This window comes from Lynx rufus, unplaced genomic scaffold, assembly GCF_022079265.1.
Source record: "Lynx rufus isolate CCGP_SWC_20201006 ecotype Redwood Valley unplaced genomic scaffold, mLynRuf1.p SCAF_15, whole genome shotgun sequence".
In the NCBI taxonomy this organism is placed as follows: domain Eukaryota; kingdom Metazoa; phylum Chordata; class Mammalia; order Carnivora; family Felidae; genus Lynx; species Lynx rufus.
Genome location: NW_025814829.1, coordinates 27166131 through 27181799, shown reverse-complemented (window position 1 = coordinate 27181799; position 15669 = coordinate 27166131). Strand labels below are relative to the sequence as shown.

Below are 15669 nucleotides of genomic sequence, written 5' to 3'. Positions count from 1 at the left end.
CTCAAGAGGCTTTCTAACAGTCTGTCAATAAGCATATCCAATATATAAGGAGCCAATAATATAAAACAGAGCATTTCCTCCTCACGTCTGTCTTACAAGTTGGGATTTTTGCCTAATGGGTTGTATCTAATTCGGACATTTATCAAATCTCTGAAAACTTAGCTATTGCTTCAATATGCCTTTTTAAGTTTACATTTGGGAGAAAATTGAGTTAAATTCTAAACGAATACCATCAGTTTATTTTGGTATCTCAAAGTGAGACCTCAAATTAGAAACTGGAGTTATAAAAAGGAATTTGTGCATTTTCAATACATTCTTTAAAATTAAAGCCAGTTACTAGAAAACACCATCAACAAGAAACAGTCTCCATATTTGAAGTAAGTTTGATTCAGGGACATTTGGGTGGCTCAGTAGGTTAGGTGTCCAACTTCAGCTCAGGTCATGATCTTGCCGTTCATGGGTTCGAGCCTCGTGTTGGGGGGTATCAGCTCAGAGCCAGGAGCCTGCTTCGAATTCTGTGTCTCCCTCTCTCTCTGCCCATCCCCCACTCATGCTGTCTCTCTCTCTCTCAAAAGTAATAAACATTAAAAAAGAATAAGTGTGATTCTAAAGTAACAAAACCAAACTGAAGAGTAAGACGTTTGTCACCAATGCTGCTTCTTGAACAGGAGAAAAATAAAAACGTTGTAGATAACATCTGTGAAGATGTTGAAAGGGTGTTCAGGTGCTCTGAACAGCTTTGTGTAACAGTGGCTCCACATTAAAAAATTCTTAAGTTATACCTTTCCTTTTTCTCAAAATTGGTCTCACCAAGCATTCTCTTACAGTTACCATGCATAGTCAAAATGGGGCTCCCTGACCTGCTATCCAACAACTGCACCTAAAATTAAAAGGGATGAAAGAAAGGGAAGAGATACCACAGAGAACATGTATATATAATACAAAGGTTAGGTGGGATTGAATTAACTGAGCTGCAGAGTATAGGGGAAAAAAAGAGAGAAATGAAGAATCTGTACATTAACACAATCTTACCAAATGTTATCAGGAAATTCTGTACTCAAAAAATTAAAATCTTGCATAGTACATTTTGTGAAAAAAAAAAAAAGTCTTGTCCAATAAAGGGGAAAGTCGATAGAAAAGAAAATCATACGGGGAATCCACGTTGGGCATGCCATTTAATTTCTGTCCTGCATTTCTGCCTAACAGAATGGAGGCTGAAACCAAACTGTCAGGTTCATACCCCAGCTTGGTCATTTGTTGGTATGGGGCATTAAGTATATTACCAATCTATTTTATTCCTCAGTTTCTTCAGGTCTACATGGGAGTAATTACAGTATCTACTCCAGCAACTCTTAAGGGCACGGTCTAGGTGCTTTCTTTTTTTCTTCTTTTTAAAGTTGTGCAGCTAGTTCTAATAAAAAGCTAGGTTTGAGAGCTACCGGATTAGATAAATATAAGATTCATATGCTTTATATTACAGTTTCATACTCCAAAATACCATGAGTTCAAACATCTACACAACAGTTTCTCAGTAATAATTCATTCTAAGAACAGATAACTTCTATTTTAAATAAAGAGATGGAAAGCTTCAGGGAAATTAAGTAACAGACTCAAATCAATGGCAGAACTTGGGGGAAGGTTTTAATTCACCTGGAAACATCCACAGTACACTATTTTATTTTTATGCTATTCATGCTACATTTTTCATGTATGTGCAAATTTTTTATGTGTGCTGTAACTCATTCTGTTACTTCTAGGCAAGAAGATTCTCAGACTCACTACATAATAATACTCCAAAGAGGATATTTTCTTTCACTTATACATAAGGAAATCCAATTGTGTTTTTTGTTTCTGCATTAATAAAATAAAGATATGATCATCTCTCATACACAGACACTGAGAGGTATTGAAACTAACCGTTGTGAACATGGTAGGCAAAATGTAAAAAATCCAAATCAATATATACCTGAAACTAATACAACATTGCATGTCAACTATACTTTGATTTAAAAAAAAGTTAACTTTTTTTAAATCAATAAAAGTTAGCTAAACTTTACGTGTACAAGGATAATATCTCTTTTCTTGTTGTCAGACCATAGCTGCTTCTATGGAAACAAGACAATCTCAGCATATTACCCCCCAAAATTCTGCAACTGAAGGGAAATTTCATGTTCATTTCAGTAGGAATTTGACTTTTGCCCTAGGTGCAACTATCATAGCTCTTGGATGAGACATTCACCCTTCCAGTCTCTAGAGCATTGTTCATATACTTTACTGTATTTCACCTCTGTCCTTGACTTGTAAACGAAAGTCAATAAATACAGTCGTTTGGCTTGGATGGTCCTGCTCTGGTACATTTGGTGACATTCTACTTACCTATTCTATGATTTTAGAACTGAATATAATTAGTTGACCATACATGAAGGAATGGATACCTCTCGAACAGACCTGTCAGAAAGATTCAGGCTTGAATTTACACTGCAACAGTTACAAAGCTCAGGGATGAAGACAGTTGGGTCCGACAGCAGGTCACCTAGAACACCGAGGGAATAATTGGCTAATTATAAAAGAAGAGTCACCACCATGCAAAAGTTTAATTATGACCAATTTTATTTCATAACTGCATTGTTGGGCACTTTATGGTAGTATGTAGTTCATCCAATATTTGTGTTTGCATATTTTTTAAAAAATCCCCAAACAACACTTTTATGCACAATGTCCTCCCAATAGTAGTCAACTTTAGAGATGATTTATACTGTAGCCTCAAGGATGCAAGAACACTGAAACAAATCTCAATGCTGGGTAGGTTTTTACAGATATCTGTCACCATGTCTAGCAAGAAAGCTCAAGATGTTCAGTACTTTTAAACAGTCATTTAAAGCAAAAGAAATAACCTTTGGAAAAGTTCCATTTTGAACCCCTCATGTACCTTTTATAGAAAAAAAAAACCTTTATGCATATTAAGTTGTGGACTTCATGCAGTTCATACTTGCTTGCTGTTTTAGGCATTGCTGTAAGTACTAAATCGTAACAGAGTCAAGAAGTCTTGTTTTTGGTATATGATCATTAGATGGTTCTCAAAATTACCACATGGAAGTTATACTTGATGCCTGTGGTGCATTTAGCATGCACAGGGTTCTAATTCTGTCCTTTCCTAAACATCACATAACCAACCAGAGGGTGGATTTGTTAAGGTACCTCATTAAGGCTCTCATCTGAGAAGTGAAATAACACAGAGACAAAAGAGACCTGGACATTTATCATATCAAAGAGGTAATCATTTGTGACTTTGCAATCTTTTAAGATAAAAGATTGCATGTTTTAAATTACTTAATTAAAGGATGGTTTGAAAAAAACACACAGCTTTCTGGATAGAAAGCATCCAGCTAATATTGCTGTTCAGTACCTTGTTTAATTTTTTGGTATGTTTGCAGATCGCATCCAGAGCTACAGATATTCCACAGTGCTTTTCTGCCTCGTTCAAGTATAATAAAAGTAGAAATCTATAGAAGCTCTAAGGTTAAACAAACTGTACATCATACAAAAATTAACTTAATTTATAGACAGTCAAGGAGTATTGGCAATGCCCTTTATAAATCTTACCAAAGATTCATCACAAAGGATATTACAATCTACATATGTGGTCATCACCATACAAATGCCATTTAGATTTATGTGGTAGAACTGAATATCTGTTACATGTACACATGTAAAATCAGCATTTTGCACTATATACATTTCTTTTAAAGTAATAGTATTATCAATACTAACCTAAGGTTCAGGATTTCCTTATTGCATATTTATTGTTGCTGAGGCAGTTAGTTATGATACAATAATGCAATATCCATAATTACTTTAAATAAACAAAGACATTTCTCCTGCCAACAATATAAAGGATTTTTTTTCTAAAATCACATAGAACATTGCTACATACAATTTTACACAAATACTGAAAAACATGACCTTAAGGCATCTGCTAGAAAAGCAGATGTGCATATTTATATAAACTAAATTATGCAGGAAAAATATTGCACAAAATCCTATTATTTTCAAAATAAAATGTGCATCTTTCTAAATACACATAATTCCCTATCATGACCAAATGAAAATGCGAAGCGGTTTGCTCAAAAACAATTCTGCCTCTTAAGTAAGCTTTAAGAAACAGACACGAACAAAGTACTGGGCGCGACACAGGAAAGATGTGAGTACTGACAGAGACTCTGTGAAAGCTATTTCCTTATAAGAAGAGCTTTGGGGGATGAGATTTGGGTATTTGTTTTACTTTCTGAAACTTACATTCTCATTTACAAATATCTACCCAGAATCAGGGTCTGTTCCGCTAAACAAAATGGCATTTGCATTAGAAAATTTATTCATGAAAATAATCTTTTCCTGAAAATCCAGATTTTCTGCATGAGAAGGGAGATCTAGTGCTGATTATGAGAACATTCACAGTTTTCTCCTCTTGATCATGAGTCTACTTCACGCTATTTAAGAAACAACTAATTCATGAACATTCCTGAATTCTACCATCAGGATCTTAGCACAGAATCCTAACAACAGCACTGACACAGTTTTAATTTAAGAGGCAGGGACAGCAGAGACCGTTTCTAGAGAATGCTATTATCAAGATAAAGACAGTAAAAATTAGTTTCCATCAACATGCACCCACACCCTCAGTTAGCCCTAAGGTAAGTAAAGTGGCCCTCAGTATTGCAAAGAAGCATCATTCCATTATAGAGCCCTGTGCTGCCTGGTGAAAGGATTGAGCATAGTGGTGACAGACAATCAGATAAACAAGGACATTTAGTTTCTAAGAGCCTCTAAGTCTGTCCTTTAGAAATAGATATCTTAAAATAGCAGCATTATTATACTTCATTATAATAATAAAGTTAATGAAATTGGAAATAGTACTGTGGTTCTGTACTTAGAGCACTTTCTGATTAAGCAGCCTTAAAAGACTTTTTTTGATGTTAGAATCTTGGGCTAATAACTTCTAAGCAAAATATATTATTATTATTATTATTATTATTAATGAGATTTATAATTTCTTTTCCTTTTAAATTCAAATGTTTTAATTGGTTCCTTCAGAGCAGAGACTAGGTTAATTATTTTATTTCCTAAAATCCTCAGATACTGTACCTTGCATACGACTGACAAAAGTCAATAAATACTTCCTAAGTGATGAGTTGTCCATTTTTAATCAGGAAAATAATCCTGCTATATTTTGGTGCCTTTCTAAAATATGCTAAAGTGGGTAACCATCAAAATCTGCCACTTAACAACATACTGACTTAACAAAACGACAGCTTCTAAATTCACACACTACTCTTCCATCCCCTCCTGAAACACCACAAATGCAATATTTAAGGGCAAAGAGGATAAAAGCCATGGTGGGATTCAGGGAGAATTATGATGGTTTAGAGGCCATATGAAAGACTATTTACCAAAGCCAAACGTCCTATTCATTTATACAACTCTGTTGTGGAACAGATGTAGCTTCTTGGAAAAAAAAATTCAAATAGCAGGGGAGTTCACAAATATTTCATTTAGTTATAATAGAAAATATAAGCATAGCAGAAAATAAGAATAATACTTTTGTTTATTTCAGAATTCATCTTCACTTCACTTCACTTCACTCTCCCTACATCCACCGCAGCACTGGGAAGTCTAGTTTAAGAGAAGACTTTGAATACTCAAAATATTAGTGATTTGAAATACTAATACTTTCAGATTAGTAGTCTCTTGGATACTAGTCTTTTGGATTCTTTCCAAGAACAACATGTACAGATTTTGTTTTTGCTGTTGTTGGTTTTTTTTTTTAACACAGAATATAAAAGCTGACTTTGCATGTTAAAATAAGGCACAAATCCAGTTTAAAATACCTTCATGCAAACTTGCTTGTGAGTAGCTAAATACCCTCACAACACAGTTTTGTAGTCAAACATCTCATGAGGGGACTGGACGACAGAAGAACTTACATTTCTGAAGCCATGATGTCTATTAAGCAAATGGACTAAAACCCCAGCTTTACCTATGCTAACACTCACAATATTCCCATTCCCATGCCTCATTTGAACAGTCGTGTTAAAAAAGGCTTTTTCTTTTCAAAAATTATGAAGAAATATTTGCCAAGCAGATTCACAACCAGAATGACCTTTTTTTCCTTCTCATTTAAAATAGCTCTTCTGATAAGTTGACTTCTTTTACTATACGCTTCAACAAAGTAAAACGGAATTTTGTAATGAGTATATAAAGGCAAAATTTGACAAGAACCTTGAGTCTTGCTTTTGTCTTAATAAGGATTAAACACTTTTTTCCTTAATGTATACTGAGTCCATCCTTATAAGGAAAATAAGACTTGTCTTCCTTTATAAACATGAATGAATAATTGTCCTCAGTAAAACATATCCACTTAAGATTTTGGGATGTAGTTGTAAAAAGAAAAAAACTTGGTCAATTCTTTAAATTATTTAAAGACTGACCTGAATAAATATTTTTAAGCAATGTTTTTAACAACACCCCTTCCAAGATTCCTTTTTTAACTCGCAAGTAAATTCTTTCAGCAAATGTTCTAGGGTACAGTCCTGATGAGGTTCTTGAATGGTTTCTCAAACATCTTTTCTAAAGTGACAATTTTTTAAAACTAATCATGATTGGGGATGTACAGAGTGTATACTGAATACACAAATACCAAATTAACCATAACATCACTGGTTTTTTTTCCTGATTTTTTTTTCCTGACAAACTAGCTTATCATGAAGCAGTCAATGCATGATTCCTTGTGAGATGAATTTCAACATTTAACAGTGAATTTGAGGGAGAAGAGACGAATCTCCTATGCAGAAGAATTCCAAATAATTTATGTAGCTACTCCACCCTCTGGGAGAGGAAGCATAAGCTCTACTCCTTAAGAGTGGGCTATACACAGTGACTTCCTTCCAAACAAACACTACCATATAGGAAGGGAGGGGAGAAAGTGTAGTGGAGAAATCTAACACACACCACCTAAGTGAGGCTATCAAAGTCAACATGAACATTCACGATAAATCATGCTGACATTATGTACCTTGTATATGATGTAATGAAAGTGACACTTCACTTCTGGAATCTTCCTCCCCCAAACCCATAATCACAGTGTAGTCATGAGGAAAATAGCAGACAAATTCTATTAGAGGGACATTTTACAATTTATCGGGCCAGATCAGTACTCTTCAAAACTGTCAAGGTCATCAGCAACAAGGAAAGTCGGAGAAAATGTCACAGCCAAGAGGCATCTAAAGACACATGACAACCAAATGTAATGTGGTATCTTGGATGGGATTCTAGAACACAAAAAAGACATTAGGGAAAAACTAAGGAAATCTGAATGAAGCATGGACTATCGATATTGGTTCACTGATTGTGGCAAATGTACCATACCAATGTAAGATATTAATAATAGGGGATATTGTGTATAGGGTTGTATGGGAACTCTCTGTACTTTCTTCATAATTTGTCTATAAGTCAAAAACTTCTAAGCTATAAAGTCAATTATTTTAAAAAGTAAATTTGAGATGATAAAAATATTTGATGTAGAATTATTAGTTAAGAAAAAAAAAGATAGGAATATTTCTTTATCAGGATAGTTCATGTTATGTTTGGCTTTCTGGGACTGGATTCCTAGATAGCAAAGGCATACAGAGAGACTGGGAAAAAAATTTAAAGTGTCTCATTTGTAAACAGAAGTCATCAATTTCACATTGTAATTCAGCACTTCATATATTTCACTGAGTGAAAGGTAAATGTGTACCTTTATACGTTTTGGAAAACATGGCTGCAGTGTCCACAAGAGAGCTTTTTAACTTTGAAAAATTAATTTTGTCCTTGATTCAATGAATAGAAAAAGGCATTATTGCTCTGCAGAACACTTATAACTTATTCTTCAAAATTTACAGGTAATTCCATAAATTATTAAAGTATGCTAAATATAGGCTTAAGATTAAGGCAGTTAGTGGGTCAACAGTTTCAGTAGTTTCAGGCTAGTTTTGAGAAGTTTTGATATCCTGATCAGTTCATGCTCAACCAGATTAGAATAGTAGCTACTGGTTATGTGCAAGGGTTATATATGCATACTTAGTTTAAATAAATGAATGGCATTAAGCACCAAATACTGGGAAATCATATGTTCAACATATACTTCCAACATACATACAAACTAGTACCTGATTTAAGAGCACAGTAGGAGAATTAGCTTTACATTTAAAAAAAAAATCAATCAATATATAATCACACTCACGAGATGAATGAGTGGGAAAAATGTATGCTCCAAATGAACAATAATTTTTAGACAGTCCAACAACTGTCATTCCTACATATAATTCTGTTTACTATAGAGATTACATGGAATCCTAAAATGTCTCCATAGAAGCTTAGATGCACATGACTCTTAACTGTTGATTTAAGTTTGGTTTCCACTTGTGTTTTCCTCTGAAATGTTTAAGTCTTGCTGGAAGGCAGATGTTATGTGACATAACGACACCACTTCATGAAGCAGCCCACTATCTTCTGAAGTCTCTTTGGCTTCTTTCCCTTCTTTCTCCCAAGGGACAAAAGTAGATGAATGTCGCCCAAGGCTGGGTATAAGCAGATCATCTGAAATCTGGCTTAGTGTTTCCTTCCTTTCTGTTTTACACTTTTCATCTTCGGAAACTTCAGGCGAAGCTAACTGGAAATCCAGTTCTGAAGCAGAAGCTGCCTTTTCTGTGACCGCGGGCCCCCTCACATTGTCAACACTGAGGTGTTTTTCATTGTTTTCCTCTTTCAGGATAAACAGAGAATCTGTCCAACCACTAGAGGGAACTCGCTTCCGGGGAGATGGAGGAAGGTGTTTGCCATGAAGGGCACTATCATCTTGCCCGAGATGCCACTCTACTTGGTCACCAGAACCACTGCAAAGTAGGGTCAGATTATTCTCACTAGGTGCATTGGATTTATTCTGAAAGCAGAAACCACAAATTCAGAAAAATTTTAATGAGTCTATAGTATTACTTCAGCAAATTATTTTCCAGTTTGAAATAAATATTAGTATCTTTCATGGCTGGGAACTTGAAGTTCCTCGCAGAAGAAATATAGCATCAATAGTGAATTCTGAACACCTGCAAATGGCTCTATTAACAAGAAAATATATAAATATATGTCAATAAAGATGAAAAATTAAATAAAAAGAACTTGCCAAGTCCCCTCCCGCCAAAGAACCCAAACAGACCAGCTACCTCGTATAGTCAATGCCAAGTTCTGGAATTACTTACAGTCACAACATGGTTGCCATCATTCATACTTCCATCTCTTGTTTTTTAAAACATTCAGTTCAATTTGTTTAAAACACTGCTCATTTTTAAAGTAATATAATAAAAAAATTACTTGAATTGATACATTTATTAAACACTTTTTTGAAGATCCAAGAAATATAGAAAAAAAAAGTAGAAACATTTCAGATCTAAAAAAGTGCCCAAAAAAGACAACTATAAAATCAGATCGTAAGAGACTATTATGCTTGATAAAAGAACATTTTTTGTTTTTTTGATTTTTCTTTTTAAATTCTTTGATGTTTATTTATTTTTGAGAGAGAAAGAGACAGACAGAGTGTGAGCAGAGGAGGGGCAGAGAGAGAGGGAGACACAGAATCCGAAGCAGGCTCCAAGCTCTGAGCTGTCAGCACACAGCCTGATGTGGGGCTTGAACTCACAAACTGTGAGATCATGATCTGAGCCAAAGTTTGACACTTAACCTACTGAGCCACCAGGCACCCCAAAATAAAATTTTTTTCAATTAATGACAATAACCACTAGAATCGGACGCAAAATTGGAAAATACTGGAATTTTTCGTGGTTAAATTTTATATTTTTGAAGATTTGACTACTTACCTGTTTGAGGTTAAATGCTTTGACCAACTAGGACTATATATAACATGAAGCAATTCATAGCAAAGGGTAAGTATGTTTTCATTTAATTTTAAGGCTGAAAAATCAACTAACCGTAGGTTTGTAATCAATATCATCCATTGATCTGAAGAAATCCAAGCTCTTCGCTGCTGCCAGCTTTCCTTGGTCAGAGCTGTGTGTGCTCAGTGTATCTAAGATCTCTCCTAGTAGGTCCATTTCACCTGAGTAAGGAGTCTTTACTCTTGCTTCAACGGAGTCATCGCTTTCATAAAAATCAGCAGAAGCTTCTTCTCCATCTTCAGAGGATAACCTGGAGGAAAATGAAGCACATCCTAGTAGTTACAGTCACGCACACGGCATATGAGAACCTTCCCCTGGTTACATTCAAGCAGTGAGAGAGTCTTAAAACCAAAGTGCTTTTCAGTGGAACAACAGCAAAATGGCTAACTGGTTCATGGTCAAATTCTTCATAGAGATGTGTATATACCAATTCAAATATGGGAAATTTTGAGTACATGCACAAAGAAAAAACAAACAAATAGCTATGGGTCCTTAATCTGGGAGCAGAAGCAGGGCTTTTCACACAGTCTAATTCTGTGGGATTTGGGACATTAGCCTTAGAAATAGTAGACAGAACACTTGGAGGATTCGCTATAGCCAAGTTAACTCTCAATATTGGTATGTGGTTTTCTCTTTATTTATTCATTTATTTTAGAGAAGAATGCATATTCCTTTATATAGACAAAGATACACTTAACAGAGAAAAAAGAGTCATTCCCTATGTCAAACTTGTTTAAAAAAATTAAACACCTACTATTATTTTCCTTATTTATAGTAAAATTATTTTTAACATTTTGTATTAGAATTTCACCTTCTGATATCACCATGGACTTAAACCCCTCCTATCCCCGTGACTCAATTTATTTTAATTGACTATTATCACTGTTCCTGCCATTTAACCTGCCCCTCTTTACTAGGTGGGTAGGAGCCTAACTTGGGTGGGCTTCTATCTCTCCTTTAACACTATTCCAGATATTTCTGTAGGCATCATTGTTTTCCAAGAATAAGATATTTCAAGTCTATCTTTCTTCCCATCTCAAGATTCATCCCCCATGAGACTCCACTGAGCACTGGCTCTTTTTGCTGAAGAACACCGTAAGGCAGCAAAATCTGATCTCTAGGACTGTACATTCTTTCAACTGTCTTTTGAAATCCTAGAACTCCTGCCTTTCGGCCACAACACTTAGTAGGATTCTAAAATCCATCACGACTTACTTGCTTGCTCTCTCGTCATGGTCGTCATCATACAGAGCACTATCAAGGCTCTTAAGAGGTCTTTTCAAGCGTCCCTAGAGAGGGGAATTGACAATAAAGTGGCATTAGTAGTTTAAATAAGTCTTCTTCATAAATTTTAAAGGAAGAATTTTATTTGGCAAGGAACACTTTTATTGTATGACTTTTTTTAAATTTTATTTTTAATGTTTATTTTTTTGAGAGAGAAAGAGAGAGAGTGCGAGCGGGGGAGGCACAGAGAGAGGGAGACACAGAATCCAAAGCAAGCTCCAGGCTCTGAGCTGTCAACACAGAGCCTGGTGCGGGGCTCAAACCCATGAGATGTAAGATCATGACCTGAGCCGAAGTCCGCCGCTTAACTGACTGAGGCATCCAGGTGCCCCATGACAAGAACACTTTCAAAAGAAATATGCATTAAAGGTTTTTGAATATTACCCAACAACTTGACAAGCTGTTCAGTTATAAGGGGAGGGAATCAGGCAATATTTATGTCAACATTTACAGCTCAAACTAGTAAACAAGAACAAATCACTGGATTGGACACACACACACACACACACACACACACTGATCCGGTCTGTCAGTCCCTGGTTTAAAACTACTTGATTTATAATCAATCATATCCCCATGTACTTATCCCCCAGTTTCAATAAGCTTCAATATTTGCCAATCTTCTTTCTTTTATCCCATCTCTCCAATTATTTTAAAGCCGTGCTCCTCCAAACTGAGTATGCATATAAATCTCTTGGAGATCATGGTGAAAACGTAGATTCTGACTCTACAGTGGTTCTTAGGATGAGGCCGGAGTTTCTGCATTTCTAATAGGCTCTCCGATGAAGTTAGTGCTGCCTGATCTGCACGTTATTTGCTGAATAGCAAGGCTTTGAACCCAAGCTGGACAACCCATCATTTCACCTGGAAACACTTCATTGTGTATCTTTAACAGATAAGTGCTCTTTAAACACAACCAAAATATCATTATCATACCATACAAATTAACAATTATTCTTTAACATCCTCTAGTCTCAGGCCGTTTTCGTATTCCCTTATCACCCCCAAAATATTTTAGTTTGTTTATCTGGACCAGAATCTCAACAAGGTTAACACTGTATTTGGTTGATGTGTCTGTCAAGTCTCCTTCAGAGACTATCAGTTCCACTTTCTCCACCCTTTATGCCATTTGTGTCCCTAGACATGTGATTTGATCCTCTTCCTGTAAACTGGCAGTTACATCTGGAAGCTTGGATAGATTCAGTTGCTGGGTTTTTGTTTTTCTGTCTTGGGCAAGAACATGTTATAGGTGTTGATGTGTTTTTTTACTGCAGCAGATCATTCAGACCAGGAGGCACATAATGTTAAGATGTCTCACTTTCAGTGGCACTAAGATTGATTAATGGCTCCAGGATTCAGGTTGGCTCATACCATCCACTATGAATTTTTGTTCACTTGATGGTTTTAGCATCCCGTGATAATCCTTGGGTAAGTTAATTATGCATTAGGGGCTTCAAAATTATGCTTTTCAAAAGCATTTCTTCTATCTTTACTTGTTGGCATTCTACCAAGAATTTTGTCCTATTAACTATTTTGAAATTCAATGTGTACAGGAGAGGTAGGATAAATCCTTGATTCTTTCTTTTGCTTAACAATTTCCAGAGTAATGAGTTTATACCTAATGATCTCTAAAAGCGAGCTGTGAGGGTTTTTAAAAAGGCATCATCATTTGTACATATCTCATATGGCTCAGCCTATCACAGTAGATTCTTCTTGATGTTTGATGTCCCATTATTAAACTATACCATGATTACATTTTAAAAATGGCTCTTAACGTTTAGAGATATAGCTTGAATACTTGCAGGTTAAATGACGTGTGATGTGCTATTGGGTATTTACTTCACAATAATCCAGTGGTGGAGACGGATCATGGGGGGAGCTGGCACTGAAATAAGATTGACCACACGTTGATAATTGTTGAAGCTGTATGAAGGGTATCCAAGAATTCTTCTAAGCTTTTCTTTACTTTAACATGTTTGAATTATGTTAAGTGTTCTTTCCACAATGAAATAATTTAAGTTTTTTTTAAATGGTCCTATCTTTGATCCAGTGTTAGTCCACTCAGGTTGGCTCTTGTGTCCTTTAAACACAAGTGACCTCAGAGGTTCTTTAGTAAGCTTCTTGCTTTTGGCCCAACATAATGTCTCATTTCAACTTATACATTTTCTGCATCAGACCTGGAATCAGTCACTTCCTGTAAGAGTTTTGGTTTCTGTAAGTAGGAAATGGCATATATTTATTTATTTAATTTTTTTTAAAGAAGTTTTTTTTTAATGTTTAATTTTGAGAGAGAGAGAGAGAGAGAGAGAGAGAGAATAAGTAGGGGAGAAGTAGAGAGAGAGGGAGACAGAGAATCTGAAGCAGGCTCCAGGCTCTGGGCTGTCAGCAGAGCCCGACGTGGAGCTCGAACCCATGAACCATGAAATCATGACCTGAGCCAAAGTTGGACGCTAAACTGACTGAGCCATGCAGGCACCCCAGGAAATGGCCAGAGTCTGAGTGCTAGAGGTGTCCATGGCTGCAAAGCATCCTTTTGAACGGATGGCAGCAAAACTGAAATTCGGAGACTTTAACCATGACATCACCAGAGAAGTTTCTGTCTTCCAATTCTGATCTCCCAATCTAGATAATTGTTTTCTTCTTTTCCTTCTCCTCTTCCTCCTCCTCCTCCTCCTCCTCCTCCTTCTTTTTAATTTTGAGAGACAGAGACAGAGACAGCACAAGCAGGGGAGAGAGGCAGAGGGAGAGCAAGAGAGAGAGAAAATCTCAAGTGGCTCCATGCTCAGCGCAGAGTGGGATGTGGGGCTCGATCCCATAACCCTGGATCACAAACGGAGCCAAAATCAAGAGTCAGATGCTCAACTGACTAAGCCACCCAGGCACCCATGATAGCTGTTTTCTTCTGTTGCAGCCATAAAGAGTAAGCAAATTTCTGGAATTCACAATTCAGGAGTGGATCCCTACTCGTCTCCCTCCTCTATGCCAGTGCTGAGAGTCATAGAAAGAAAGAATGTATAGAGAAATATGTTCTTGTAGCCCCTGCTCAGAATGTGTAGTGAGCTTCTCCACAAGTTTGGTTACTAGCTATGTATTTGGGGCCTGTAACTATAATATCATTTTATGACTACAAGTTTAAAGTATATGAGGAAAAGTAATTTGAGGAATGGCCTAGGAACACAACTACCACTTACAATATTATTTCTGTAGGAAAAATACATTTCTTTCCCCTCCCTCCAAAACTCACAAAATATAATATAATTCTTTGTTTCTAAAAATCAGTCATCGTTATAACACTGACCTCTGTATAGGCTTAACATTATGCCAGCTAGGGGCCTTGCATTCAATTCTCTCTGAAAAACAAATCAGAACTAAAACCAAGCGAAACTATGAGGGAGCTGAGACTTCATGCTGCTATTTAAAAAATAAAAAAATACTGACTATTTAAGAACTAATACAAAATGGGGCACCTGGGTGGCTCAGTTGGTTAAGTGTCCAATTCTTGATTTTGGCTGAGGTCATGATCTCACAGTTTGTGAGTCTGAGCCCCGCTTCGGACTCTGCATTGACAGTGTGGAGCCTGTTTGGGATTCTCTCCCCCCGCCTCCCCGCCCTCTCTCCCTCTCCTCTGCTCACTCTCGCTCTCTCAAAAAGTAAACTAAAAAAAAAACTAAGAGAAAGAACTATTACAAAATAAGATAAATACATAGCTTAATATTTACGTTCGTAGAGTACATTGCAAAGCACTCTCATATACACACACAGTGGGGCTAGGTTCTGGGAATACAGAGCTGAGTTAGGCTGAGTCTCTGTTATTGAGTAGCTCAGAGTCTAATAAAACCCATGATAAATTCAGAAGTACGCCACAGAAGCTCCATAATTTGCCCAAGCTCATACAACTTATCGAGAACAGGATAGGTCTTTTTCTCCTGTGTTGCCAATCCCTTGTTCATTTTCTCCCACAAGTTACTTTTATATTCTATCTACGTCTGCCTAGATTCTCGGTTTTTGTTTGTTTGTTTTGTTAATGACAACTTTTTTTTTTTATGAAGCTACTTCACATATTTGTGAAACTCATACGTTTGAATTTGGTTTTATATGTCCTAGCTAGGTGACAGTTCTATCAATTTCTACATAGGGATGCCGTTAAATGGTGTATCTTGTGATGAATTTTCACAACAGTGTTAGTTAAAATCAGAATTACAACTGATTAATGTTTTCTTTCCTGTGAGTGTTAAGCTTTGTACTGCACATATTCTGAGTACACTTTCTTACAAATTGTTTGTCTTTTTTTCTTTTAATTTTTTTTTCTAATGTTTATTTATTCTTGAGACAGAGACAGAGCATGAACAGGGGAGGGGCAGAGAGAGAGGGAGACACAGAATCTGAAACAGGCTCCAGGCTC

The 15669-nt window shown here is 36.2% G+C and overlaps 1 protein-coding gene across 2 annotated transcripts in view; it reads right to left on the bottom strand.

Moving 5' to 3' along the window:
• Positions 1 to 5577: 5577 nt before the first annotated feature.
• Positions 5578 to 15669, bottom strand: part of DENND1B (DENN domain containing 1B) — a 259204-nt gene continuing 249112 nt past the window's right edge. For both annotated transcript variants that reach the window (XM_047076725.1, XM_047076726.1), the window contains 3 exons: positions 11199 to 11272; positions 10017 to 10233; positions 5578 to 8977 (listed from right to left, as the gene is read on the bottom strand). In XM_047076725.1, the coding sequence (XP_046932681.1) occupies positions 8441 to 8977; positions 10017 to 10233; positions 11199 to 11272 (828 nt within the window). In that variant the 3' untranslated portion in view covers positions 5578 to 8440. The remainder of the gene's footprint in view (positions 8978 to 10016; positions 10234 to 11198; positions 11273 to 15669) is intronic.